This window comes from Pogona vitticeps, chromosome 2 (assembly GCF_051106095.1).
Source record: "Pogona vitticeps strain Pit_001003342236 chromosome 2, PviZW2.1, whole genome shotgun sequence".
In the NCBI taxonomy this organism is placed as follows: Eukaryota; Metazoa; Chordata; class Lepidosauria; order Squamata; family Agamidae; genus Pogona; species Pogona vitticeps.
In genome coordinates, this window is record NC_135784.1 from 266,919,798 (window position 1) to 266,947,507 (window position 27,710).

Here is a 27,710-nt window from a genome sequence, read left to right on the forward strand (position 1 = left end):
GAAGCATTGTGAGCTTGATAAATCTGTTTATTCACCATGAATATGGTACTTGCCTTCTTCCATACATTAGATGGTACTTCGTAGCTAACCCATACAAATTTGAGTCCTTTATTACAATTATGTTTGCCTCAATGATTCTTCGCTCTCAAGTTACAAGGCTGTACAAATGTAACTGTTTTACTGTTTCATAAAATGGAAGATGATTTCAGTGAACCATAGACAGTTAGGCTTTAGGGGTAAAATTATACAGGGAACATGTTTCTTACATGCTGCTTGGGGATAAACATGTTTTAAATCAACTCATTGCTCAGAGTTATATTCTTGTTCAGCATTACTGTAGAGAATGATATTCTAAAATACTGATCTTCCTGCTAATACTGTGAAGCTTTTGTAATCTAATTTATATTAGATATGTAATCTAATTTATACTGGAGATTTAAAAGGGTTATCTCTTTTTAATCTCCAGTATTGAACATGAAAATACATGCATAGAAATACATGGAAGATAATAGGTTGTTGTCATACATAAGTACTACCAGCTAACATGTTCCAGTGTCCCTCCCCACCCCCTGGGAATTTAGATATGGAAGCCTTCTCCAAACGTTCAAATTTCAAAGGAGTTAGTCTCTGCAAGCATGAAATAAATAATTAAAACAAGAGACAGAAATGTCATAGCACCTTAATCTGAGAACCCAAATTAAACTATATCGGTTAGTCTTTAAGGTGCCACAACATTTCTGTCTCTTGTTTTTTATTTTTTATTTTTTTTGTCTGATATGCTTCCCTAAACAGATGCCCTTATAGATTGTTTAGGCTTCTAATCTTAACAGTATCAGCTGACACGATCAATAATACTGTAATGATATGTAGTGCAAAGCATCTGGAGAACAATATGTTGGAAGAAACAGAGGTAGATTTAGTAGTCTAGGCTTCAGAAGTTTCGGTTGGTGTCTTTAGATACTTGAAATGTTGTTGATTGTAGTAGGCAGACCAGCATCCTGCACATGTTTTGTTCCATAACTCCCAGGAATTGGCTGTGATGGTTATGGCTGACAGGAGTTGTACTCTACAAACATGCAGAAAGCAATAGATTGACTACTACTGGGATTTCACTTCTGTTTGGTGCATTTTGCATCAGAAACACAAACATTGCCTAGGTGCAAGAGGCAGGCTACACGGGCATTTAGCCTGCTATTTGGTCTGGTGGAGGGAATGAGCTGATTTGCTCGAAAAGATGGTGACTAGATGACATATTTGCTGGAGCAAGCTCATCCTCAGAGTGGTTGTACCTGCACCTTTCAAGTTCCTATCAAGGCCTTCTATTTTTATTTATTTATTTTTGGTACGGTTAGACAGGAGACAGCAATGGGGTGAATTTTTATTTGCATTTCTCTTCTGGTTGAGAACCAGTTGAGAAAAACAAACCAGAAATTTAGCATGATCAAGATTCCAGTGAAAGATGCCTTGAAACATGGTCTTCCTGAAATGTTAAACAGGCTCTCTATTTTGATTTCGGGAAACACTCCTGTGAATTTAGATCACTATTGTGACTGAAACAGACTTCTTACTTAAGTTTACAATAATTATTTCTTAAATGTACCTTGTCTTCCATTTTGAAAACATAAACTCAGTCTTCCTCTCCCACTGAGTGAAGGCAGGCTAGATTTCTTTTTCTCTCAAGAACACCTTTGACCTGTCCCTTCTCTGCTCAGCGAATGAAGATTGAATAAAGATCTGCTGTCAGTGTGGCTCATACACAGGACGTGCAGTCACAAAGGAAGATTGTTTTAGGAGAACTGCTTTTTGAAAATGATTTGAAAGCATTTCTAAGCAAAACAGAGCCATTCTTGTCCTTCTGATTATCTCTTATATATGGAATGGTGCTTACCCCTAATCTTTGGGCACACAATTCATACTGCAAAAGTAGGTGAAATCTTGTATAACTTGCTGCATGTCTAGAGAAACATTTATTGGGAGAAGTAAGAGAAGCTTTATTCATCTTTAAATTAGTTTTTAATACATGTAACTGAAATATACACATATTTCAGAAAAGTAAATTTTGCTTTAAAATGTATGTAAATACAAAAGGAATCTATATGATTAATATATATATATCTTTCTATTGTAGATCATTACTAAATATGTATATAAATTACTGGAAGAAGAATGCCATTTGAAAAAAGTGTATGTCCCGGTGAGTTAAATATGCACAGATGTCTCCTGCTGCCAACATCTTACCAGTAAAAAGGATGAAGTCGAGGAATTAGAATTTTTATGTCATAGTTCTTTGTGTTTCTCAGAGATCGTACATGTCATTAATTTCTGGAGGGTATTCATGTTAGTTTATTGCAGCAGAACAACAAAAAGCCTTGTGAAACTTTAAAGACTACAACATTATTTGGCATAAACTTTGGATTTAGATCGAGTGTGTCAGATGCATCTGGTGAAGTGGGCTGCAATTCACGAACACTAATGCCAAATAAAACCTGTTTGTGTTTCAGGTGCCACAAAAGTCTTTGTTATACATTTCTAACATGTTAGAGATAACTAATAATGGCTGGAATTCACTAGTACTCACATTGATTCAATGGAATTTAATGTTGACTCACCAAATCCTCAGTGATTTTGTGGGCTTGTTCGAGTTGTGACTTATTGCTGGATTGCAGCCAGTGGAATATTTAAAATAGTGTACTATAATGGATAGGCTGAAGAAGTCTAAGGGATTTTGATGTGTTGTTCAAATGAAGGAACTAGGATTGAAACCTTGCTCATTGTATGAAGCTCACTGTATGTCAACGGTTCAACTGTCCTGTCAGCCTAATCTCCGTTACAAACTTTTTGTGAGATACCAGAAATGTCTGGCTTCCTTTACAAACTTAAATAACACCTGAACGGGGTAGAGGCAACTCAGTGCATGGGATGGGCTGTACTGTAATAGATGGCTTTTGGGCTTCACCGAGGAATTTAGAATCCATTCTGCATGTAGAGAGACATATTGGATACAGCATCTCACCATCAGTATGGAACACCAACGGAACAATGTAATGTTGTTGTTTAGTTATTAAGTCTTGTCCAACTCTTTGTGACCCCATTGACCAGAGTACGGGAGGCCCTCCTGTCTTCCACTGCCTCCTGGAGTTGAGTCAATTTCATGCTGGTAGCTTCGGTGACACTGTCCAACCATCTCATCCTCTGTCGTCCCCTTTTCCTCTTGTCTTCACACTTTCCCAACATCACGGTCTTTTCCAGGGAGTCTTCTCTTCTCATGAGATGGCCAAAGTATTGGAGCCTCCGCTTCAGGATTTGTCCTTCCAGTGAGCAGAACGGATAGGTTTGATCTCCTTGCAGTCCAGGAGACTCTCAAGAGTCTCCTCCAGCGCCGCAATTCAAAAGCATAAATTCTTCAGCAGTCAGCCTTCTTTATGGTACAGCTTTCACTTCCATGCATCGCTACTGGAAAAACCATAGCTTTGACTATGCGGACCTTTGTCGGCAAGGTGATGTCTTTGTTTCTTCAGCGTGGCCTCTGTGAATGCACGCAAAAGGGTTAAATTAGTGCCTGCGCTGGACCTCTCGGAATCTTCTCGAGCTTTTAATAGAAAAGTAACAAAGTTTTAGGTTGCCTGTACTACGCATGCTCCACCCACCAAAGCCTCAGCTCCATTTTTCCACCGAGCGGTTTGGAACCTCTCACTTCAAGCTTGTTATTTTACTGTTTTTTCGAGTGATTTTTATGGCTCTCGAACTTGGAATTTCCTCTGACTACTCTGTCTTCTGTTGCCTGCACCTTGGACTGTTCATCTGGTCTCTCCTATTGCGTTTTCTCCACTAACTTGGTTGCCTTGGATTTTCCCGCCTCTTCACCTCATCATGCGATATTTAAAGTAGGAAGATTCCTTTCTATACCAGCTTATGTCATGCTCCGGACCCTTTAGCCAGTGCGTTTGTTCTAGGAAGCTTCCTTTTCATGACGGGCATGACCGCTGTCTTTTTGCTTAACCCAATCCTGTAAACATTGTAAAGGTTTTACTAAAGGTGCTTTAAAAGCCAGACAGCAGAGACTTAAGTATCACCTCTGGGATACTACTCTCTTTGTTGAAGCCTTCAGAAATGGAAATTGCTTCCCCCACTGCAACCCCTTGATCTGAGACTCGAAATGGCTCACCTCAATCTTCCCTCAGTAAAGCCTCTGATAAACCAGCGAAAAAGTCCATTGCTGTGAAGAAATCGGCATCGAAGGCGACCACGTGTTCCTCCTCCAAGCCTGTTAAACAAACAAAAACGAAGGCTGCAGGAGGCTGCCAAGGACCATCATAAACAGTTGCCTCCGGTCTCTTGAGTCGAAGACTCCTCAAGAAACCGAGAGTCCTTCTTGGAGGCAGCACCTTCGCTTCCTCCTAGACAGGCTGAGCCATTACCACCTGAAGGCGTCTCCTCTCCGACACCAAGCCAGCTTGCATGTGCTACTGCAGATTTGGCTTCTGCCCCTCATAGCCCTGTGTCAACCGGGCGGGCATCTTTGGCTCCATCGGTGTCTTCCGTTACTTCGAGACCGAACTCTCTGCCTCGAAAGCGACCAGTCAAGACCAAACATATTTCTCCGGATCGGCGTCGATCTCCTCGATGTGAGGTGGTGGTACTCCCTCGGTCATCTCGACGCTGACATAGAGAGAGATCTGACGACTCCAACCATTATGAACTGAGGCGTAAGAAACATCGGCATCGACACAGAAGAGATTACCCTTCTGACACCTCCTTGACATCAAGCGAGAGGCATAGAAGAAGGAAGAGGGTGAAATATGTATACGCTTCTTCCACCTCTTTTTCTCCATCAACATCCCCCCACAGACATCGACGTTGAAAGCAGCTCGACGTCGACAAGAGAAAGGACATCACCAGGGATACAATAAAGCGTCTGGCTGAGTCAGCTCCTCCATTTTCGGCGTCGACTGTCGGGCGATCTTCTCAGCAGACTGCTTTTTCTTCCCACGACGCTGAGAAATTTTCACACAGGAGGCTCCATCATACTTCGACCTCAGATCAAGATGACATGTTTTCAGCTGACTCCTCTGCTCCTTAGAAAGATGTCCCTCAAGAGCCATCGGTGGGAGAATTACCAGAAGGAGAGGTAGTTGAATCTGATGCTGCTGACAACCATGCTTCCTCTCCCTCTGAGGACTTTTCATCATATGCTCAGATGCTTTCAAGACTGGCAAAACCCCTCACAATAGACATTGACCAACTTGTTCCACCTACAGAGAACCTCATATTTGTGGACATAAACCAAGAAAGATCTCCACCACTTGGCCTAACATTTTATCAGCCTTAATGGACATCATTAAGGATACTTGGAACCAGCCATCCACTTCAGCCCCTATGTCTAGACGCACAGAGAATTTGTACCATGTCCATGGGGATGACACCAATTTTCTTCTCAAACACCCTATCCCCAACTCTCTGATAGTTGAAACTAGCTGCTCAAGACCAACCGGAAAATCCCATGTAACTCCAATAAACAAGGAGGGCAGCTGACCGTATCCAGAGGGTGGTGCTGGGGGACAGTTGCTCTGCCCCATGGCATTTATGTCATGGGGTTCCTCAGGGCTCGATACTGTCCCCCATGCTGTTTAACATCTACATGAAACCGCTGGGAGAGGTCATCAGGAGGTTTGGGCTGAGGAGTCAGCAATATGCTGACGACACTCAGCTCTACCTCTCGTTTTCCACCAATCCAGGTGAGGCGGTTTCTGTGCTGAACTCGTGTCTGGACCTGATAATGGACTGGATGAGGGTTAATAAATTGAAACTCAATCCAGACAAGACGGAAGTGCTGTTAGTGGGTGCTTCGCCGGACAGGTTGGAGGGCCACTTCCCTGTCCTGAATGGGGTTACACTCCCCCTAAGGGACAGGGTCCGCAGCTTGGGGGTGCTCCTGGACCCCAGTCTAACACTGGAAGCCCAGGTGGACTCGGTGGCCAGGGGCGCCCTCCTCCAGCTGCGGAAACTATACCAGCTACGGCCCTACCTGGACGAGCGGAGTCTCATGACAGTTACACATGCACTGGTAACATCTCGTATTGATTATTGCAATGCGCTCTACGTGGGGCTGCCTTTGAAGACGGTCCGGCGACTGCAACTGGTCCAGAATCGAGCTGCGCGGCTGGTGAGTGGTGGGGCCGCCAGAGAGCACATCAAGCCGATTCTGTATAATTTACACTGGTTACCAGTTGCTGTCCGGGCCCAATTCAAAGTGCTTGTTTTGACATATAAAGCCCTAAACGGCTTGGGCCCTGGATACTTGAAGGACCGCCTCCTTCCATATGAGCCTACCCGGCTGTTAAGATCTAGCCAGGGGGCCCTTTTGAAAGAGCCATCCCTCAAGGAGGTAAGAGGGATGGCTTGTAGACAAAGGGCCTTCTCGGCAGCTGCCCCCAGACTATGGAACGCCCTCCCAACTGAAATTCGCCTGGCGCCGACACTGATGATATTTCGGCGCCAGGTCAAAACCTTCCTGTTCCAGAAGGCTTTTAATTTAAATAACATTAACTGTGGGTCTTAGTGATGGCAATTTTAATTTTAATTGTATTTTTAATTGTATTTTAACTGTATTTTGATCATTTTATTTTATCGCATTGAACTTTAATTGTTGTAAGCCGCCCAGAGACCTTTGGGTAGAGTGGGCGGCATATAAATTAAATAAATAAATAAAAATAAATAAATAAATAAATAAAATAAATTAGAGGTACTCAGAAAGAAAATTTATTCACTTATCTCATTCCTCCTCCGTGTCACAAATTACCAGACAGCCTTGGGTGCTTACCAAAAACAGCTTTGGCTTCGGATTTTACCAGCACTTAAATTGGTTCCTGAGGACATAAGAAAAGGTTTCCTAAATACTGTACATATGAAAAAGCCCGAACCGTATCAAAACACCAGAGGTTATCTACCAGACATGCGACCGAAGTTGCATCCAAAGTCCTTATGTCAGCTGTCACCCTACGTAGACACGCATGGCTCAGGGCAGCTAACATAATGGAAGATCTTAAGACATGGGTAGAAAACTTGCCTTTTGATTCCAAGGGCCTCTTCAATGAAAAAAACGAAGGAAATCTGGAAGAGCTCCACAAAATGAAGAAAACAGCCAAGTCTTACTCCATCCAACCTCAGCCTAAGTACAGTAAATACCATTGAGGCACCAGGTTCTAAAAGACACAAAATTCATACTTCGTGTTCTGTGGAACCTAGGCTTGTCAATCAATGTCAAAAAGTCACATCTCAGGCCATCTCAAATAGTAGACTACATTGGTGCCAGATTAGATGCCACCAAGGGTCGGATTTTTCTGCCCACAGAAAGAATAATGAAAATACAGAAGGCTGTCCAGAAATTTTGACCAAGGGCACTTGTTTCTGCGAAACATGCACAACATCTGTTAGGCCTCATGGCATCCACGACTCCAGCTCTAGCGCATGCCTGAAGATGAGATCCCTGCAATTTTGGTTCTTGACTCTCTTCAATTCTATGAAAGATCACCAAGGAAAGCCTCTTCGTGTATCACCAGAACTGGCTCAACAGCTTCACTGGTGGAACTTCTCCCCTCATCTGTTGATAGGGCGCCCCTTCTGACCTCTTCAGCTCTCAATACAGGTGACAACAGATGCGAGCCCAACAGGATGGGGAGCGCATTGTGGACAACACCGAGTACATGCCCTGTGGTCCACTCAGGAGCGAAATCTCCACATCAGCCATCTGGAGATCATAGCAGTCCTGAAAACATTCAAGGCTTTTCTCCCACTGACACAAGGTTGTGGTGTTCAAGTGGTTACAGACAACACCACGACCATGTATTATATCAACAAACAGGGAGGAACTCGCTCCGGATCACTCCTGTTCCTGGCTGTGCACCTTTGGGAATGGTGCTACCAGCACCACATCTTTCCAGTGGCGATACATGTCTCCACAACAGAAAATATGTTGGCAGACGAGCTGAGCCGGATGACAAGCCAAACCCACGAATGGGAAAATAAATGGCGGAGTTTTCAGCTCACTATGTCACCAGTGGGGAACTCCCATAGTGGACATGTTTGCTACTCACCACAACAAAAAAATGCAGTCTGTATGGAGCAGGGCATGGCAAAAACTCTTGGGGATGCATTCATGGTACCCTGACTTTCGGCCTACTCTACCTGTTCCCACCACTTCCACTAATACAAAGGACTCTGATAAGGATCCGCCAGATGAGGTTGGAGGTGATACTCATTGCACCTTTCTGGCATCACCAACCTTGGTTTGCCACGCTTTTGACAATGGTTTCAGACTTCATAAAATTACCTCTCCTGCCGAACCTCCTGACACAGGATGCAGGCAAGGTGTACCATTCAGACACAGAGACCATGCACCTGACAGCGTGGAGGATCTCCCCGAAATCAAGGAGGTTTCAGATAAGGCTAGGAAGCCCTCCACCTCCCTCCTGTATAGCTACAAATGGAAGAACTCTTTGAAATTTGCTGAAACTAGGCACCTCGTGCCCACCCCTGTTTCATTGTCTACTCTACTACAATACCTGCGATACTTGTTTGATCACAATTTGACCATTTGTACCATAAAGGTTTACATTGCAGCAATTGTATCATTTCAACCTCGAGAGTCAAGTTCATCCCGGCTGTTTTCTCACCCTACTCTGAAATATTTTCTTAAAGGTCTTACTAACTTAAGACCACCTGTTAAACCACCGGTTCCTCAGTGGTCCCTCCAACTGGTGCTACATGCTCTCATGCGTCCACCCTTTGAACCTATGGCCACACGCGATCTTTGTTTACTGTCCTGTAAGTCACTGTTTTTGGTGGCCATCACATCGGCTCAAAGAGCAAGTGAACTTGCTGCTCGTAGATCTGACCAACCGTTCTTGCAGTTTTTTTAAAGACAAGGTACTTTGCCCCCAGACATCTCATTTCTACCTAAGGTAGTCACAGACTTTCATCTCAACCAGATGTTGATACTACCAACCCTTTTTCCTGATCCTGTAACTGACACTGAGCGCATGCTCCATACCCTTGACGTTAGAAGGGCACTAGCATTTTATGCCTCTTGGACTACGGAATTCTGATCCTTTTGCACAGTGGTCCCCAACCTTGGGCCTCCAGATATTCTTGGACTTCAACTCCCAGAAATCCTGGCCAGCAGAGGTGGTGATGAAGGCTTCTGGGAGTTGTAGTCCAAGAACATATGGAGGCCCAAGATTGGGGACCACTGCTCTAACAGACTGTTCTTATGCTTCTATGGACAGAAGAAGGGCTCGCCTGCATCATCTTCGACACTCTCCACATGGCTTGTCTCTAATATTTTGTTGGCCTACGACCTTCAGCATAAAACTCCACCCGAAGGCCTTCGGGCTCACTCCACCAGAGCCATGGCTTCATCTACAGCCCTACTACATGGTATTGATGTGCCTGCCATCTGCAGGACAGCTACTTGGTCTAATGTCTCAACTTTCATCACTCACTACAGACTAGACCTGAGGGCTAAGAGAGAGACAAGTTTCGGGAGAGCAGTCTTGACATCTGTACTTCAGTGACGGCCCTCCTTTTGGTAAGTGAGCGTGCTAGTCAACCCTTTTGTGTGCATTCACAGAGGCCACACTAAAGAAAGACAGGTTACTTTCCTGTAACCGTGGTTCTTCAAGTGGATCTCTGTGAATTCACACAATCCCGCCCAGCCTCCCCACTATCCGTCACTGGTTAGGTCTGCTACATGCTCAGGCTATTGTGGCGGATAAATGGAACTGAATCTTTGGCGGGCGGATCATGCGCAGTACAGGCAACCTAAAACTTTGTTACTTTTCTATTAAAAGCTTGAGAAGATTCCGAGAGATCTAGCGGAGGCGCTGATTTAACCCTTTTCTGTGAATTCACAGAGGTCCACTTGAAGAACCATGGTTACAGGTAAGTAACCTGTCTTTTTAAAGATGCTGTCTAGATTTGTCATCGCTTTCCTCCCAAGAAGCAGGGGTCTTTTAATTTCGTGGCTGCTGTCACCATCTGCAGTGATCATGGAGCCAAGAAAGTAAAATCTGTCACTGCCTCCATATCTCCCCCTTGGTGTTTTTTTGATGTTGAGCTTCAGACCATTTTTTGCACTCTCCTCTTTCACCCTCATTAAGCGGTTCTTTAATTCCTCCTCACTTTCTGCCATCAGACTGGTATCATCTGCATATCTGAGGTTGTTGATGTTTCTTTCGGCAATCTTAATTCCGGCTTGGGATTCCTCCAGTCCTGCCTTTTGCATGATGTATTCTGCATATAAGTTAAATAAGCAAGGAGACAATATACAGCCTTGTTGTACTCCTTTCCCAATTTTGAACCAATCAGTTATTCCATATCCAGTTCTAACTGTTGCTTCCTGTCCCACATACAGATTTCTGAGGAGATAGATGGTCAGACAGTCCCATTTTTTAAAGAACTTGCCATAGTTTGTTGTGGTGTACACAGTCAAAGGCTTTTACGTAGTCAATGAAGCAGAAGTAGATTTTTTTTGGAACTCTCTGGCTTTTTCAATGGAACAATAGCAAAGCAATATGACCAGAAAGATGTGAAGCTAGGATTATGCTCTACAGAATAAAATAGTATTTAGTCTATGCAAAGACGTGCTGTAGTAGGTGAAGAATACTATCATAGGCAAGCCTACAGTTGAAAAGACTGTTTCTCTTGTGTACACTTCCCATCTGTAATTCAAGGAACATGAAATATAATCTGTGTCATAAAATAAAATTTCCACTTATGATCATATAGGAGGAGCTTTTGAAAGCACTCAGACCCTGGACTTGTAAAGTTAAAGCCAACTCCTTAAAAAGATTATGAAAATTTATATGCTGCCCCATTAGTGCAAAGCACTATTCTGGCTGGTTTACATGTAAAGCCAAACAGGGGATAACAACAGAAAAAATGCTGCTGTAATAAACATGACATAGAGAAATAGGCAAAATAAGACAATTAAGCTGCTACAGTGCAGCCTTTCCAAAGTCAGCGGGGCAAGAGACAAATATTCAAGTGAGGTTGTCTTGGAAGGCCTCTTGAAAAGAAGTATCTTCAACAACCTCTTAAAAATGGGGTGGGGGGCAGCTTGATGGGGAGCCGATTCCAGAAAGATGGTGCCACAGCTGAGAAGACCAGACTTGTTGAAGATTTTCTGGGTTACTTCAAAGTGGCCATCCAGAGGAGCATAGTCTGGGAGGATATGGTGATGTGGGAGGATGACCTTGGGAAAAGATGCACTGAGAAGTAGTGGAGTCTCAGACTGTGAAGGGCTGAGCACCAACACTTTGAACTTTATAAAAAAGTTTTATTTTAGGGGTTAAAGTTAGGGATGGGGACAGGGGACATGGGATTAAACGGGGGTTGCAAATCAACATGAACAATATTCATTCTTATCTATTACATTTCAAAGATACATAAGTTTCCGGTGTAACTAATTTATAATACATATTCTAATTCTAAATTGATCTTAGGTTGTCAATTATCAAATATTAATTTACATTCTATTTCTAAGCCAATCATAAAATTTATGCCAACAATCTTCATGGTTCTAGCCATTCTGATAGTTTATCTATCTTTGCCATATCCAGGATTTTTGCTATTAACTAATCTTGAGATGGCTTCTCCGGGTCTTTCCAGTGTTTAGGAAAAAGAATTCTTGCAGGTGTCAAGATATGGATAATTAAATATTTTTCCATTAGGTCTATTGAATCCGGGATTATATTTAGAACAAAAAATTCAAGGGTTACAGTTATCGGAATCTCTAAAACCTCATGCAAAAGCATTTCAACCCTTTCCCATTATTTTGAGCTGTCCCACATGACCACCACATATGATAAAGAGAACCTTCTTTTTGTTTACATCCCCCACAAAGATTTGAAATTCTAACATCCATTTTGGCTAGTTTTGTGGGAGTTGTATACCATCTATAAAACATTTTATATATTTTTTCTTTAAAATATTTATTTAGTAAGTTTTGTATTGTTTTTCCATATTTGTTCCCACTGATCCAAACTTATATTGTGCCCAATATTCTGTGCCCACCTTATCATACATTCTTTAACCATTTCCTCCTGGGTATCAAAATCTAGTAAAAAAAATTATATAATGCTTTAATATGCTTGTCTTTGGATCCAGAAGAACTCTGTCAAAGGGGTTATTGTCTAAATAAAAACCTTGCTGCTTATCTTTACCATATCTTGAAATCAACTGAAAATGTGACCACCAATTTATATCAGACCCCTGTGTCATTAGTTCATCTTTGTTTTTTAATGTCCCATCTGGTTTTAGTGCTTTTCTATACCTTAAGATTTTCTTGTTTTCTTTCAGGTTTGGAAGAGAAAATGCCTCCACTGGCATTACTCAACATGGTATTTTGACATACATCTGTCTTTGAATTTTAGTCCAAGACCATAATAAAGATTTTCTCAAAATATGGTTATTAAATTGTTTAAAATCATCCACTCTACCTTACCAAAGAAAGGCATGCCACCCCCATTTCAAATCATGACCTTCTAATTTTAACAGTCTTTGATTTTCCGATAAAATCCAATCTTTAATCCACGTTCATGAGGCAGCCCTATAGTATAACAGCCAATTTGGAAGACCCAATCCTCCTCTCTGTTTCCTGTCCTGAAGTGACTTTAATTTTATATTTGGTTTCTTTCCTTGCCAAACAAACTTAGATATAATCTGATCAAGTTCTTTAAATATTGATTGTTTCAAAACCACTGGAATGTTTTGAAATGAGAAAATCAGCTTTGGTAAAATATTCATTTTGATTGTTGCAGTTCTGCCCATCATTGTTAATTGTAGATTTCCCCATTTAGTCAAATCTTTCTTTATTTCTTCCATCAATTTCAGATAATTATCTTTCATTAAGGTACTTGGGGTTTTTTGTAAAATTTATTCCAAGATATTTTACTTTCTGTCCCTCTTGAAAATTTGTAAGAGTCAAGAGGTCTTCTATTTCTTTACATTGCATGTTTTAAGATACATTTTTGTCTTTCTATGGTTTATTTTCAGAACCGCCATTTCTCCAAACTCTTTTAATTATTTCATAAGTGCTTTAGCACCAACACTTTGAACTTGATCCAGAAGGCAACAGGTAGCCAGTGCAGGCGAGCCAGGACTGTGGAGTCATTGAATTTGCTCATACCTGTCACCAGCCTGGTGGCCACATTCTAAACTGCTGTGGTCTTTGGATCAATCTCAAGGGAAGCCCCACATAGAAAGCATTATAGTAATAGATCTTGAGGGACCCCTTGTCTAGGTAGAGGTAGAGCTGGGTGATATGCCTCAGCTGATTAAAGGTGGATGTGGACACGGCTGCAGTCAGGGAGTCCTAAGAGAGCTGGGTCCAGGAGAATGCCCAGGTTCTGAACTTGATCCATAAACTAGAGGTTTACACCATTCAGTCTGGGGAGAATACCCCCTGTCAGAGCCTCCCTGGAGGGTGATCTCCATCTTGTCTGGGTTCAACTTGAACCTATTGGCCTTGGTCCATTCCAGTACCAAAGCCAAGCACAATTCCAGTGTCCAGACAGCAGCCATTGCACAACTGAAGTTTCTTGACTGTCTTCAAGGGGGAATTGCATAGTAGACCAACTTAGAATAATCTGAGCTGGAACTAGGCAGCTATGCCTAGATATGTCAAAGGAAGGAAGATAAGATGGAACTGGTCTTGGAATGGGATGACCCATCACTGCTTTTAGCATTCTTATCAGCAAGAAGTGGAGCCATTGCATAATTTCTCATTAGATGTTATAGTTCAATACATCATAATCAATGACAGCAAAGGTTATAGCTGCCATAAGCAACCTGATAGCCTGAAGGTTGTTTGGACTACAATTTATCCCATACATCTTTGCCATTTTCCATATTGCATGGGGCTTATAGGAACTGTAGTGAGGACTAGCTTGCCTGCTCCTGGACTACAAAGACAAGATCAAGCAGGTACAATTATCTAAGTTAAGGTAATTCACTAGAGTCATAAGTATTGTTGCAGTTGTCCATTGAGGCTGATTTCTGAAACACACAGTCCTGTACCATGTGAAAATGGGTTGATGTGGCTACTTTATTGTATGATGCAGGTATGTGACTATAGATGGATTGTTGCTGATAATGGCCAGGGCAAATAAGTAAGTGGCCTGCCAGCTTGGTCATATAATTCATGTATTGGCTAAAATCTTTTTGAGTAATGCCAGAGGTGCAAAGGCTAATTATGTAATCAACCATGGGCATTAATTAGGTTCCAAGGCTCCCTAGGGACACTTTTGGTCTGGAGAAGCCTCGGGTTGAAAGGAAGCCTTTAATATCTGAAAACAAACTACTGCAAGATAGCACACTTCTGCCAACAGGATTCCAGCCAGTGTATTTGAAGCAGTTAAGTTCTGCAGAACTGTTTTTGTGACTGCTCTTTGGCATTTTGAATTTAATTGCTAGATGTTTGGTATAGCTGGACACCACTGAGCACAAAAATAGCTTTTAGTTTGAAGCCTCTGTTCAACTATGAAGTGCACTGTGTGTGGCCTAGAGCAAGTCATATTTTCACAGTCTAACCTTCCTCAGAATCTTGTGAGATTAAAAATACCACTCTGAGCTCTTTGGAGGAGGAACAGGATACAAATGTGATAGATAAAGAGTGTGGGGAGAAATACCTGGTGGTAATGACGATGTGAAAATGAAGGGTTTACAACTTTGTGAATCAGTTGCCATTCTGTCAACAGCGAATGCCATGTACAGTATATTCTAAATTTTATAAAACTGAGTTAGGGGCATTGCATTAAATTTTCAGTTGATTGTTGAGCATTTTGGTAGAAACTGATTGAATTACTGATAATAAGCATTAGATTATGGGTTTATTCATGCAGTCTGTAAAATGTACCTGTAATAAATGCTTGGTTTGTTTTAATTTTAGGTAGATGCTGTGGAGAGTGAACCCAGGAGTTTTATCTTTATGAGTGAGGATGCAATGACAAATCCTGACAAACTGATGGTTTTAATCCATGGTAGTGGTGTTGTCAGAGCAGGACAGTGGGCAAGAAGGCTGATTATAAATGAAGATCTGGATAGTGGCACTCAGATACCATATATCAAAAGAGCTATTGAGGTAAGATAATTTTATTTAGCCTTTAAAATATTTGTTTGCTTTGTACTGGTAGTTACCTCAATTCATTGACATCTATTATCTCTAGTTTATATTTAAGTATATATGTTTACCTACCAGTGTTTGAGCTTAATACTTAAAACATCTATATAATATTTTTTTCCAGGAAAACAATTGTTTATTTGTCTTGAAGACTGTGTGGTCTGTGGAGCAGATAAATCAATAACCTGTTAGAAACTGACTTCTCTTAAATTTCATTTAATCAGTTTAAAAGTTCCTGATCTCAATCTGAAACACAAATTGTTCTGCTTATTATTACAGAAAGCTGATCCTAGAAGTCACTTAAGCTCTTGCCCTTTCCCGCCAAAAAGTCTTTCAGTATGTTCTATGAAGCATACAGGTGGATCATTTAAAATTACTTGACTAAGTCAGATGCTTAACACAAAACATGCATTAGAGTGGTTCACAGTGTTGTGTTACAGAACTGTTACATGTTGACCAAGTTATACTCCAATTTACTTGAGAATGTCCTGAATTTTGAGTTTCTTGGAATTCTGATAAGCCATGATTCTTCATAAACCATTAAAAACCTCACCAAGTTTTCTTGAAGATTTAAAACCTCTGTTTCTGGACATACTTGAGAAGAAAGTTTATGAACATAATAAGAACTTGTTTCTAAGTCCAGAAATAAAAGAAAATGCTATCTATTTTTCCATTTTTCTAAAACATTTTAAATATAGTTATTATGTCGGGCATTGTTGTTGTGAATTGAAACTACATTTCTCCAACAATGCTGGGGTTAGGGGTGCCGAACCCACATGTAGTCTAAAATCTATGTATAACTGTTATGCCTGCAACTACTTAACTACATAGCATAAACAGTTAACACACACAGAGAGAGACCAGTTATCTCTACCAGGGTTTTCTTCTTTAGCATTGATAATCCTTTCCATACAATACCATGTGTAATGAGCCTTATAGGTCCTTGTGATTCCCCTAATCTAGAAGCTGAATTACAGATGTTGTGTTTGGGGATAAGTAGATCACATTGAAGCCTTCAGTGTTGAACTCATGTCCCCGGTTCTGGGTAGCTAGAGAGACAGTATTTATTGAATACTTATTTATTGAAAATAATATGTGCGTAACCAAAAGTGTGCTGCTCAGATCTGTGCAATTTAAGGGAGAAGTGTACTCGTATTTTTTTGAATTTTATACATACCCTTTAAACAATTTATTAAAAAGATTTTTAATGTCTTATAGGTAAGTGTTAATAAATTCTGTACACGGCAATGTTCTGATAGAAATAAATAAATACGGTATGAGGTTGCTGTTGTGCAACAACAACAGGAATTAGACTTTGATTGGGTGGAGGTGCATCTTTGCCACTTTTGTTAATGTTGGCATTTTGATTTGAAGTGGTAGCAGTGATGTTCATTTTTCAGTGGTATAATATTGGTAGTGGTCACACAGAGCAAAGCAGCAAGGAGAATAAAAGAAGATTTAATGGCTGTATGTTGTCTTCAGGATGTTGTATTACCTCCTCCTAACATTTAGGCTTTACACTGATGATTGGGGCCTATTGTAGGAGTTTAAATTTAAATGTAGAATGGGAAAATAGTTTCAGCAGTGTTTCCCCTTTATTTCACAGTTGGGTTTGACAGCTGTGGTGGATGTTCTTCCCTATAAGCCTGTTCTTGGTTCTTCATGATGGATATATATCTCATAATTAGTTCTAATTCCCCATATGTGCATATGTTTCATGAATATGGTTCAATCTATTTCAGTGGAAAGAACCTATTTTGATTTGCAGGTACACATACAAGAATCTGATTAGACATGGGATAGTCATATTCATCTCCTAGGGGAGGCGAATATAAATACAGTGGTGCCTCACTTAATGGGCACTCCGTTTAGTGATGAAATCGCTTACCGACGACTTTTTCAGAGCGTTTTTGTGCTTCATTTAGCGATGGTCTCAATGGGCGATTTTCGCTTAGCGATGGTTGGGACCATGCTTCGCATAGCGAATAAATTTTGGGTCCCCTGTTTCGCTTAACGATGGTTTAAACAGCCTCATGTTTGCTGTTTTTTAAATGTTTTTCTGTTATTTATAAAGTTAAAGTTGACTGTTTAAAATGTTTGAAATCATAAAGTGCACTTAATAAACCCTTTGTTAACCAAATTTGACTTTGTTCTGACTCTTTTTCAATTTGTTGTTGTATTCCCCCCCCCCATTGAGATGCAAGGACGGCAATTCGTTCCTATTGGAATCTATTATCCGGTTTTCAATGCATTTCAATGGGAAACCGCGTTTCGCTTAGCAATGAAATAGCTTAGCAGCGATTTTTTTGGAACGAATTAACATCACTAAACGAGGCGCCACTGTATTGGCCCTGTTTGGACCTTCTCCCCAGAACCGGCCGGTCTTCTTATCACTTGCCACACAGCTCACACAGCCATCGTTGTTCACAATGTGTCAATTGCAGAAGTAAGCCCAGCTGGTGCTTCCCCACCTCCTTCACAGCCAACCACTCAGCAGCTGAGCAGAGAAACTTTTCATCCTGCCTCCCCCACTGGAGTGGCTGGCTGTGCAGGGAGATACATAAGTGCTGGCCAGCCTACTTATACAATTGGTGTGTTGTAATGATGGCTGCACATGCCACACAGTGACCTGTAAGTGGACTGGCCAGTTCTGGCATGCTAATATTCCACTGGGAGATGAATATGAATATCCAATGTCTAATTATGATGGATACTCTCTTAACATGAAAGTAAGATTGTTAATGAATGTGATGTCAACCTGTCTTGAAACTTCTGTTTCTGCAATTTATTGAATGAGAGTTGGGTTATTATTTTAATAGTCAGTTCCCTGTTGGGGATTTGTACATTGACAGCTGACATTGCACACACATACCTGTGGTATTTGACAACATCTGCATAAGAAGTTGAACAATAAGCATCTCATAGTGTAGCTACTTGCACAATATTAGTTCCACTCATAGAAATCTTTTACAGGGTTTTGACCAATGACAGCAATCATTTTGTAAATACCAGCATATCTCTCCTACTCTGGCCATGTTGCATTGGCTGCCCATCCGTTTCCACATTGACTTCAAAGTGTTAATGCTTACATATAAGGCCCTAAATGGTTTAGGACCCCGATACTTGGTGGAACGCCTGCTCCCAATTGGATCTACTTGGATCACCTGCACGAGCCAGGAGGTGAGGCTGAAGAGCCTAACGCCGAGGGAGGCCCAGAAGGAAAGGACATGAAACCGGGCCTTCTCGGTGGTGGCTCCTCGCCTCTGGAATAACCTTCCTCCAGTTATTCATGTGGCCCCTACGCTGGGCACTTTTAAGAGTGAACTAAAAACATGGTTGTATGTTCAGCCCTTCCCTCCTGTCAATATTCTTTCTTTATTTTTTCTTTTATTTATTATTTGTTTTATTATTGTATGTGTTATGGACTGTTTGTAAAATTCTTGTGTTTTATCGTATACACCTTATTGGAAGCCGCCCAGAGTGGTCGACCAGACCAGATGGGCGAGATATAAATCAAATAAAATCAAATAAATAAATAAATAAATAAAATTATGTAAATATCTTTGATGCAATATAAAGACTTCCATATCCCAAATGTAGTCTAATGAATTATGATAAGATATTTGGAATGTAAAATATAGGTTCCATTGCATTTTTTAAATATGTGGCAATAAGTTATACTTATTAGTAATATGTTGTTGTGTGGATTAAATTTGAATGGAATGGAATATTACAGAGAAATTTTATACCACTGGTTATAAATAGATAATTAGTGTTTGTATAAACCCAGTTAAAGATGGCTTAAGGAAAAATAAGAAGGAAGGTTACCGTAAATGTTTGGAGTGACATTGTATTGACAGACTATATAAGCCTATACCAGTCCCCATGCCAACAAAGGAAAACAATGAGATGACAGCTCTAGTGTTTGGAGAGAGGTTGTTAATGACAGCTTATTCCTTCATGATTTTGACTTTTGACAGAAGACAGGTCTGCTTGTTGCATCATGGCAAACATATCATTACCTTCTGGCCCTGTCATGAAAGAATAGGAATAAAACTACTCTCAGTTATGAAAATCCAATTACCTTGTGTAAGTTTGGGCATTATTTATATGATTCATGTACAGATTTGCATAAGCTTTCTTACAGAAACTGATTCTTCTTAAATAATTGTACTCTAAAGTTTCAAATTGTTCAGAGTATAGAATGAACTGATCAGGATGTACTGTATGTCTTCTTAAATCATTCTTTTAATGAACTGTAATCCGTAGCATTATTTTGCTGCTATCTCTACATGGGCCTTCTTTGTATATGTGTGCTTAATTTAAAGGTACATTAAAATTTTTATTTTACATACTTTTGCTATTTAACCATTGGTATAATTCACCTAGAAAATATGTACAACATTTTATGTTTCATGTGCTTGTATGGGTTATATGGTCTTTTCTGTTAGTTTGTATAAATAGAAGAATTCTCTTCCCCCCCTTTTTTTTAGCTTGTGGGATACCTCACAATGACTCTGGAGATTAGGAAAGAGAAGAGGAGGTGTGGATTTATGAAAGTATGTCAAAAGCCTTGGGGTTTGGATATGATCAGAATTTCAATAGAAGTTGAGATTGGTTTGAATACATAGAAGGCAAGCATAAAAATCTTGTTTAATTTCTGTCATATTGTTCTTTTTTAGTCACTCTGATGTCTTTTTTGAATCTGCTTTTCTCTCCAGCTTTGTGGTACCATATCCAAGATCTGTGTTCCTTCCCCCTCCCCTTGTGTTTCATTTTAACTGCTGATCCCTTTTCTATGGTGATTCTGCCTTTAATATCAACTGAAGGGGCCTGAATTGCTGAATCAAAGCTGTTTTAGGAGGGAGACAGTGTTTAAGATTGTGCAGGGTGAGAATCTCTGGGTAGAAGGTAACACTTCCTGCAGTTATAATCAATGCACTTGACACTTTCAAAAGCAGGAGAAGCCATGACTTGCTCAGGGGTTAAACTTTCAAAATAACCTCTCAATGGAAGGATGTTGTCAATAAATCATAATAATTAGCTGAATATTCTTGAGTAGTCTTGCTTAACAACAAGAAGATTAAAAATGGCATAAATGTCTATTTATCATGACTTTACCTTTCTTTTCTTTCTAAACTTTAACCTTTCATATAATTTGATGTTGCTGTTCAAAGTAATGTCTCCTGCTTCTTTTTTAAACTGTAAAAATCTATTCTTCTTTTAAATTATAAGATAAATGTAACACCCCAGTTTTTCCTATGTTCACTACATCAGTCTCTTCTTCCTGTACATAAAGATGCAAATTGATGTAAAATATATAAAATATACATACATTCATTTTTCAAAAACAGTTGAATCAGCTTTAAATATCATCAGTTAATGTACTGATAAAGAACAAATGTGATCTGTCTCAAACTTTACCAGATTTGAATTCAAGGAAATAAGAGGTTATCCATTTGTAGGGAAAATAATTTAAGGCTCTTTTCATATTTTATTTTTTAAATAATTAGTTATCAAATGTCCAGTTAGTTGTTTAAACATAGAACATTCTGTTTACCTCAGAATATTATACTTACAGTTTTTCAATCCAAGAGATAATTAAAATGCCTCCAAATAGAGTGCAGAAGATACTAAGTATTGATAAATAATGTATGATTTGGTTGTGTATGAAAGAATCCTGTCCTTCATTAATTATTTATTTAATATTTGCACTTTAGGAAAATGTAAAGAAAAACAAAATTACTGCTGAATTTTGGGACAGTAACCCAATGTGACTAGTGGATGTATGGCTAAATATTTCATAAATGAGCATTGATTGTTTTTCTCCATGGTGCTTTCAAACATTTCATAAATAGTTGAGTTGTATTTGTATGCTTTTTATACTTACACTTGTGGTACACTCATTATTTACTTTTACTGACAGCTTGCTATTGAAGCATGTTTTTGTGGATAGAAGATTATCTCAAGATTTTGTCTGTATTTGACTGTAGACTTAAAGTAGGAATTTTAGCTACTGCAGGAATATACAAAAATATTCCCCATTCCATTTTAAATTATCAGTACAATGTTCTTCATTTTGATTTTCATAGTCTTTTCCATGCAGGCACCCGATCTGCAGTGTGATTGATTTGTGCCCTAAAGTTAGTAGTGCACTTCTTCTGGATTTCACTACTTCCACCAGAATTGACAGTCGCCCCATGCAGTTCCCTCAACCCTAAGAACCTGGCAGGGAAACCTTGTGGAGCAGGCTTTTGGTACCACAGATGGTTGTAATGGCCTGTTTCTGTTGACTTGAAATACAGAAGTATTCTGCTGAATCTGGAAGCATACCATTGGATCTGATATTAGTATTTAGGAATGTTTCATACTATTTAATCTGAAAAGTTGCATTCCTTTCATGAATATTGGAGTTTTAAAACTGAAGTCGTGCAATTTTGTGTTGAAGTATGGCCAAGATCTCAGCTAGGTCCATACATTTACTGGAACTTCCAGCTTCTAAAGAATTTGGAACTACAGTACTATGATTTCATTCATTCATTCATTCATTCATTCATTCATTCATTCATTCATTCATTCATTCATTCATTCATTGTCCTCCCCTTAAAAAGCATGTAAAGAAATGGTCAGTCAATTAAAAAGCAGCTACAATAACAACCATCTTTTGTTGTTGTTTAGTCGTTAAGTTGTGTCCGTCTGTTCGTGACCCCATAGACCAAAGGATGCCAGGCCCTCCTGTCTTCCATTGCCTCATGGAGTTGGGTCAAATTCATGTTGATAGCTTTGATGACACTGTCCAACCATCTCGTTCTCTGTTGTCCCCTTCTCATCTTGACCTCACACTTTCCCAACATCAGGGGCTTTTCCAGGGAATCTTCTCATCAGATGGCCAAAGTATTGGAGCCTCAGCTTGAGGATCTGTCTTTCCAGTGAGCACTCAGGGTTGATTTCCTTCAAAATGGATAGGTTTGTTCTCTTCGCAGTCCAGGGGACTCTCAAGAGTCTCCTCCAGCACCACAATTCAAAAGCATCAATTCTTCGATGGTCCGGCTCTCACTTCCAAACATTGCTACTGGAAAAAACATAGCTTTGACTACGTGGACCTTTGTCGGCAAGGTGATGTCTCTGCTTTTTAAGACGCTGTCTAGGTTTGTCATTGCTTTCCTCCCAAGAAGCTGCTGTCACCATCTTCAGTGATCATGGAGCCCAAGAAAGTAAAATCTGTCACTGCCTCCATATCTTCCCCTTCTATTTGCCAGGAGGTGATGGGACTAGTGGCCATGATCTTAGTTTTTTTGATGTTGAGCTTCAGACCATTTTTTGCAATCTCCTATTTCACCCTCATTGGGAGGTTCTTTAATTCCTCCTCACTTTCTGCCATCAGAGTAGTATCTGTATATCTGAGGTTGTTAATATTTCTTCCAGCAATTCTTAAATCTGGATTCCTCCAGTCCTGCCTTTTGCATGATGTATTCTGTATATAAGTTAAATAAGCAGGGAGACAATATACAGCCTTGTAGTACTGCTTTCCCAATTTTGAACCAATGAGTTGTTCTATATCCAGTTCTAACTGATGCTTACTGTCCCACATATAGATTTTTCAGGAGATAGATAAGGTGATCAAGCACTTCAATTTCTTTAAGAACTTCTCATAGTGGTCAATGAAGCCAAAGTAGATGTTTTTCTGGAACTCTCTGGCTTTCTCCATAATCCAGCGCATGTTAGCAATTTTGTCTCTAGTTCCTCTGCCCCTTCGAAATCCAGCTTGTACTTCTGGGAGTTCTCAGTCAACATACTGCTGAAGCCTACCTTGTGGGATTGTGAGCATAACCTTGCTAGCGTGTGAAATGAGTGCAACTGTATGGTAGCTGGAGCATTCTTTGGCACTGCCCTTCTTTGGGATTGGGATGTAGACTGATCTTTTGCAGTCCTCTGGCCACTGTTGAGTTTTCCAAACTTGCTGGCATATTGAATGTAGCACCTTAACAGCATAATCTTTTAAGATTTTAAATAGTTCAACTGGAATGCCATCACCTCCACTGACCTTGTTCTTAGCCATGTTTTCCAAGGCCCACTTGACTTCACTTTCCAGGATGTCTGGCTCAAAGTCACCAACCACACTATCTGGGTTGTCCAGGACATCCAGATCTTTCTGGTACAATTCGTCTGTGTATTCTTGCCACCTCTTCTTGATGTCTTCTGCTTCCGTTAGGTCCCTACCATTCTTGTCCTTTATCATGTTCATCTTTGGACAAAATGTTCCTTTAACATCCAGTTTCCTTTAACATCTCCAGAACAGATCTCTGGTTTTTCCCTTTCTGTTATTGTCCTCTATTTCTTTGTACAGTACTGTTCATTTAAGGAGGCCCTCTTGTCTCTCCTTGCTGTTCTTTGGAAGTCTGCATTCAATTTTCTGTAACTTTCCCTATCTCCCTTGCATTTGGTTTCCCTTCTCTTCTCTACTATTTGGAAGGCCTCGCTGGACAGCCAGTTTGCTTTCTTGCATTTAATTTTCTTTGGGATGGTTTTTGTTGCTGCCTCCTGTACAACGTTGTGAGCCTCCATCCATAGTTCTTCAGGGGCTCTCTCCACCACATTTAGTTCCTTAAATCTGTTCTTCACTTCCACTGTGTATTCATAAGGGATTTGGTTTAGAATATACCTGACTAGCCCAGTGCTTTTTCCTACTTTCTTCAGTTTAAGCTTGAATTTTGGTATAAGAAGCTGATGATCAGAGCCGCAATCAGTTCCTGGTCTTGTTTTTGCTGACTGTATAGAGCTTCTCCATCTTTGGCTGCAGAAAATATAATCAGTCTGATTTGGTATTGCCCATCTGGTGATGTCCATGTGTAGAGTCGCCTCTTGTGTTGTTGGAAAAGAATGTCTGTGATGACCAGCTTGTTCTCTTGACAAAATTCTATTAGCCTTTGCCTTGCTTGGTTTTGAACTCCAAAGCCAAACTTCCCTGTTGTTCCTTTTATCTCTTGACTTCCTACTTTAGCATTCCAATCCCCTATAATGAGAAGAAAATCTTTCTTTGGTGTCAATTCTAGAAGGTATTGTAAGTCTTCATAGAACTGGTCAATTTCAGCCTCTTCAGCATTGGTGGTTGGTACGTAAACATGGATTACTTCATGTGATGTTGAAATGTCTGCCTTGAATTCGTATTGAAATCATTCTATCATTTTGAGATTGTATGCCAGTACAGCTTTTCCCACTCTTTTGTTGACTGTGAGCGCTACTCCATTCCTTCTACGGGATTCTTGCCCACAATAGTAGATATGATAATCGTCTGAATTGATTTCACCCATTCCCATCCAGTTTAGCTCACTGACGCCGAGGATGTCAATGTTTATTCTTGCCATCTCCTGTTTGACCACATCCAGTTTACCAAAGTTCATAGATCTTACATTCCAGGTTCCTATGCAATATTTTCTTTGCAGCATCAGACTTTCCTTCCACTTCCAGGCGCATCCGTAGCTGATCGTCCTTTCGGCTTTAGCCCAACCACTTCATTAGCTGTGGAGCTACTTGTATTTGTCCTGCACTCTTCCTCAGTAGCATGTTGGACGCCTTCCAAACTGAGGAGCTCATCTTGCAGCGTCATATCTTTTATTTATTTATTTAACTTATATGCTGCCCACTCTACCGAAAGGTGTCTGGGCAGCTTATAACATTTAAAATACAATAAAAAGACAAAACGATTAAAATACAATTAAAATATATACTCTAAAAATTGCCATCGGACCCACAGCTGATATTATTTCAATTAAGATCCTTCTGGAACAGGAAGATTTTGACCTGGTGCTGAAATGTTATCAGCGTCGTCGCCATTCAATCTCAGTCGGGAAGGCATTCCATAGTCTGGGGGCAGTTGCCGAAAAGGCCCTTTCTCTACAAGCCATCCCTCTTATCTCCTTAAGGGATGGCTCTTTCAAAAGGGCCCACTGGCTAGATCCCAAATGCCGGGTAGGTTCATATGGAAGGAGGCAGTCCTTCAGGTATCCAGGGCCCAAGCCATTTAGGGTTTTATATGTCAGAACAAGCACTTTGAATTGGGCCTGGACAGCAACTGGTAGCCAATGTAACAAACAGAATTGGCCCCACCACTCACCAGCCGTGCAGCTCGATTCTGGACCAGTTGCAGTCGCCGGATTAGGCAGGAAGATATGTGGAAAACCACTTTTGGTTAGACTAGGCCTAAACCATTTAGAATTTTAAAAGTGACACTAGTACTCTGAATCAGACCCAGAAATGGACTAGTAACCAGATGCTGCAACTAATGAATATGTTCAAAATGACCATTGTGTGATTTTCATAGATGCTTAGTAGACATCATTGTTCAACTGTAACTCTTAAAGCAGCTTTTTGTTTCTGGCCATGGAGTTTTCTTGGCAAAGATATTGGAGTGGCTTGCCAGTTCCTGCTTCAGGTGGATCGCGTTTAGTCAGAACTCTCCACTATGACCTGTCTGACTTGGGTGTCCCTGCACAGCATAGCCCATAGCTTCTCTGAATTACTCAAGCCCCTTCACCACGACAAGGCAGCAATCCATGAAGAGGAAACAACCATCTAGCATCTAACAAAAAGAGTCATTCAGTTTTTGTGAAGAGAAGAGTAAACACTGCAAGACACTCCCAGTTTTTACTTTTGCTTAATTATATGGCATGGTCTGAAATAGGAATATGAACACAAGGATTAGGAAAAAGAATAAAAAAAATCCTCAGAGTGGCACAAGTCTGACATTTTCAGCTAGACATAATTTTTCACATGACTGATGAGTGTACACTCTATGGCTATGTAATACTCCAGGAAGCAGCTTACTATTTTACTATTAAATAGAATACATTTTCATATATCTAAAGCAGAAACGTGTGTCACTTTACAGTCTTTTTTCCCACAGTAGAGGTGGGGGCAGCAGAATGGATTCTATTGGGCACTGCATTACAACAGTAGACATGGCACCATCAATGACCTATGTCTAATGATTGACTTTAATACATTATTCTTGCAGGGGAAAGAATTAACAGTGTGGCCCTACACAGTCAAGATGCTCACAATACAGCTGTCAGACAATTCCCAGTCTTCTACCCAACTTCCAAGTTTGTGTGTGTGTGAGGGGGGGGGAGAGAAAGGGGGTGGTACTAGTCAGACAGTTCTTTTCACCTGTTCAATTTATAGTCTGGAGTATGGTTGGCTGATTGTCTCTGTAGTTAGAGGGCAGCACAAAGTATGTTCGTTACAGTCTCCCTGATATTATTCTAATGAGCCAGGCACACAGTAATGGAGCCCCAACGGTGGGAGCAGCTTTGTCGTGGTGCAGCCAGCAGCGTCTGGGAACAGCTCCCAGAAAAAAGCTGGAACCGCTAGGTCTAGGATTTCCCTAGAAAATGGGGGATCGAAGGGGGGACCAGGAGAGGTCTCCCTGAAGCGGGTGAGCCCCAGAAGGTAGAAGATTGGGCAGCAACTTGATTTTTCTTTCTTCTGAAAATTCACACAAGCACAGACCGAAGACAGGAAGCCATATTGGCAGATCAGCCAGGAGAACTCCGTTGCCAAGAATAAGAGAACAAGAAGCACGGCGAAAATATACAATAACAAAGTAAGTTAAAGCCTTTGATTTATGAAAAACCTCATTAAAATGAAGAAGAAATGAGAGTGAAAATATTTGACCAAAAGGAGATAACAGCAGCATATCTGGCTTGCCAGCTCGCGCCTTTAAAAACGAAAGTAAATTGACTTTTAAACAGCAATCTGGCTCAAGGTCGAACTGAGAGAACAATGAGACAGAAATATCTGGTGTTTTTTGGAAAAACTCCCAGAGAAAATAACACTGGACAGGCAAAAATTTGGTGAATGCTATATACCCTGGTTTTTTTTACCTTAGATTGTGTGGGACTCTGATAGCAAAATCAAGCTGCGTTTTTGGAGAAGGAGAAATAAGCTTTTGGAAGTTAAAAAAAACAACAAAAAACAAAAAAAACCTGACTGTGAATTAACAGCGATACAATCTGAACTGAACAGACTGAGGAGTTTGATGAATGGCACTTTGACAACAGAACCTTGCTGGGCTTTTGAAGGAGGAATAAACTCTTGGAAGTAAAAAAAAAAAACGGTCTGGAAATAATCAGCGAAACAAATAACTGAACAGGCTGAGGAGCTTGCAAAACCTGGACAGGAGTCTGACGGATTATAACATCCATTGGAGAGACTGGTTTCCTGTGTTTGCCGATTAGCCTGGATTTTGTTTTGGCTGGATTGTGTATGATCCTGATAATATTGCCACGGCTGTAATTTAATTTATTGGACTAAAAGTTGATCTATATACTATAATACCTGGGTAAGGGGGAGAGGAAGTACCAAGGATGATGGGTCTGGTCTGTTGATCAAACAGTGGAAACTAAAGAGCATTATATATACAGATCATACTGGAAAGATGGAAATGGCCCCTGAAAAAATTAGATATCAACGGTTAGAGACTTTGTTAGATAAAGAATGGCAAGTTATTATGCAAATGACAATATTGACAGGA

At 40.4% G+C, this 27,710-nt stretch overlaps 1 protein-coding gene across 11 annotated transcripts in view; it reads left to right on the top strand.

The window, feature by feature from the left end:
• ARB2A (ARB2 cotranscriptional regulator A) overlaps positions 1 to 27,710 on the top strand; it is a 274,609-nt gene that overhangs the window by 19,288 nt on the left and 227,611 nt on the right. For all 11 annotated transcript variants that reach the window (XM_020793259.3, XM_078386307.1, XM_078386306.1 and 8 more), the window contains 2 exons: positions 2,129 to 2,194; positions 14,948 to 15,139. In XM_020793259.3, the coding sequence (XP_020648918.1) occupies positions 2,129 to 2,194; positions 14,948 to 15,139 (258 nt within the window). The remainder of the gene's footprint in view (positions 1 to 2,128; positions 2,195 to 14,947; positions 15,140 to 27,710) is intronic.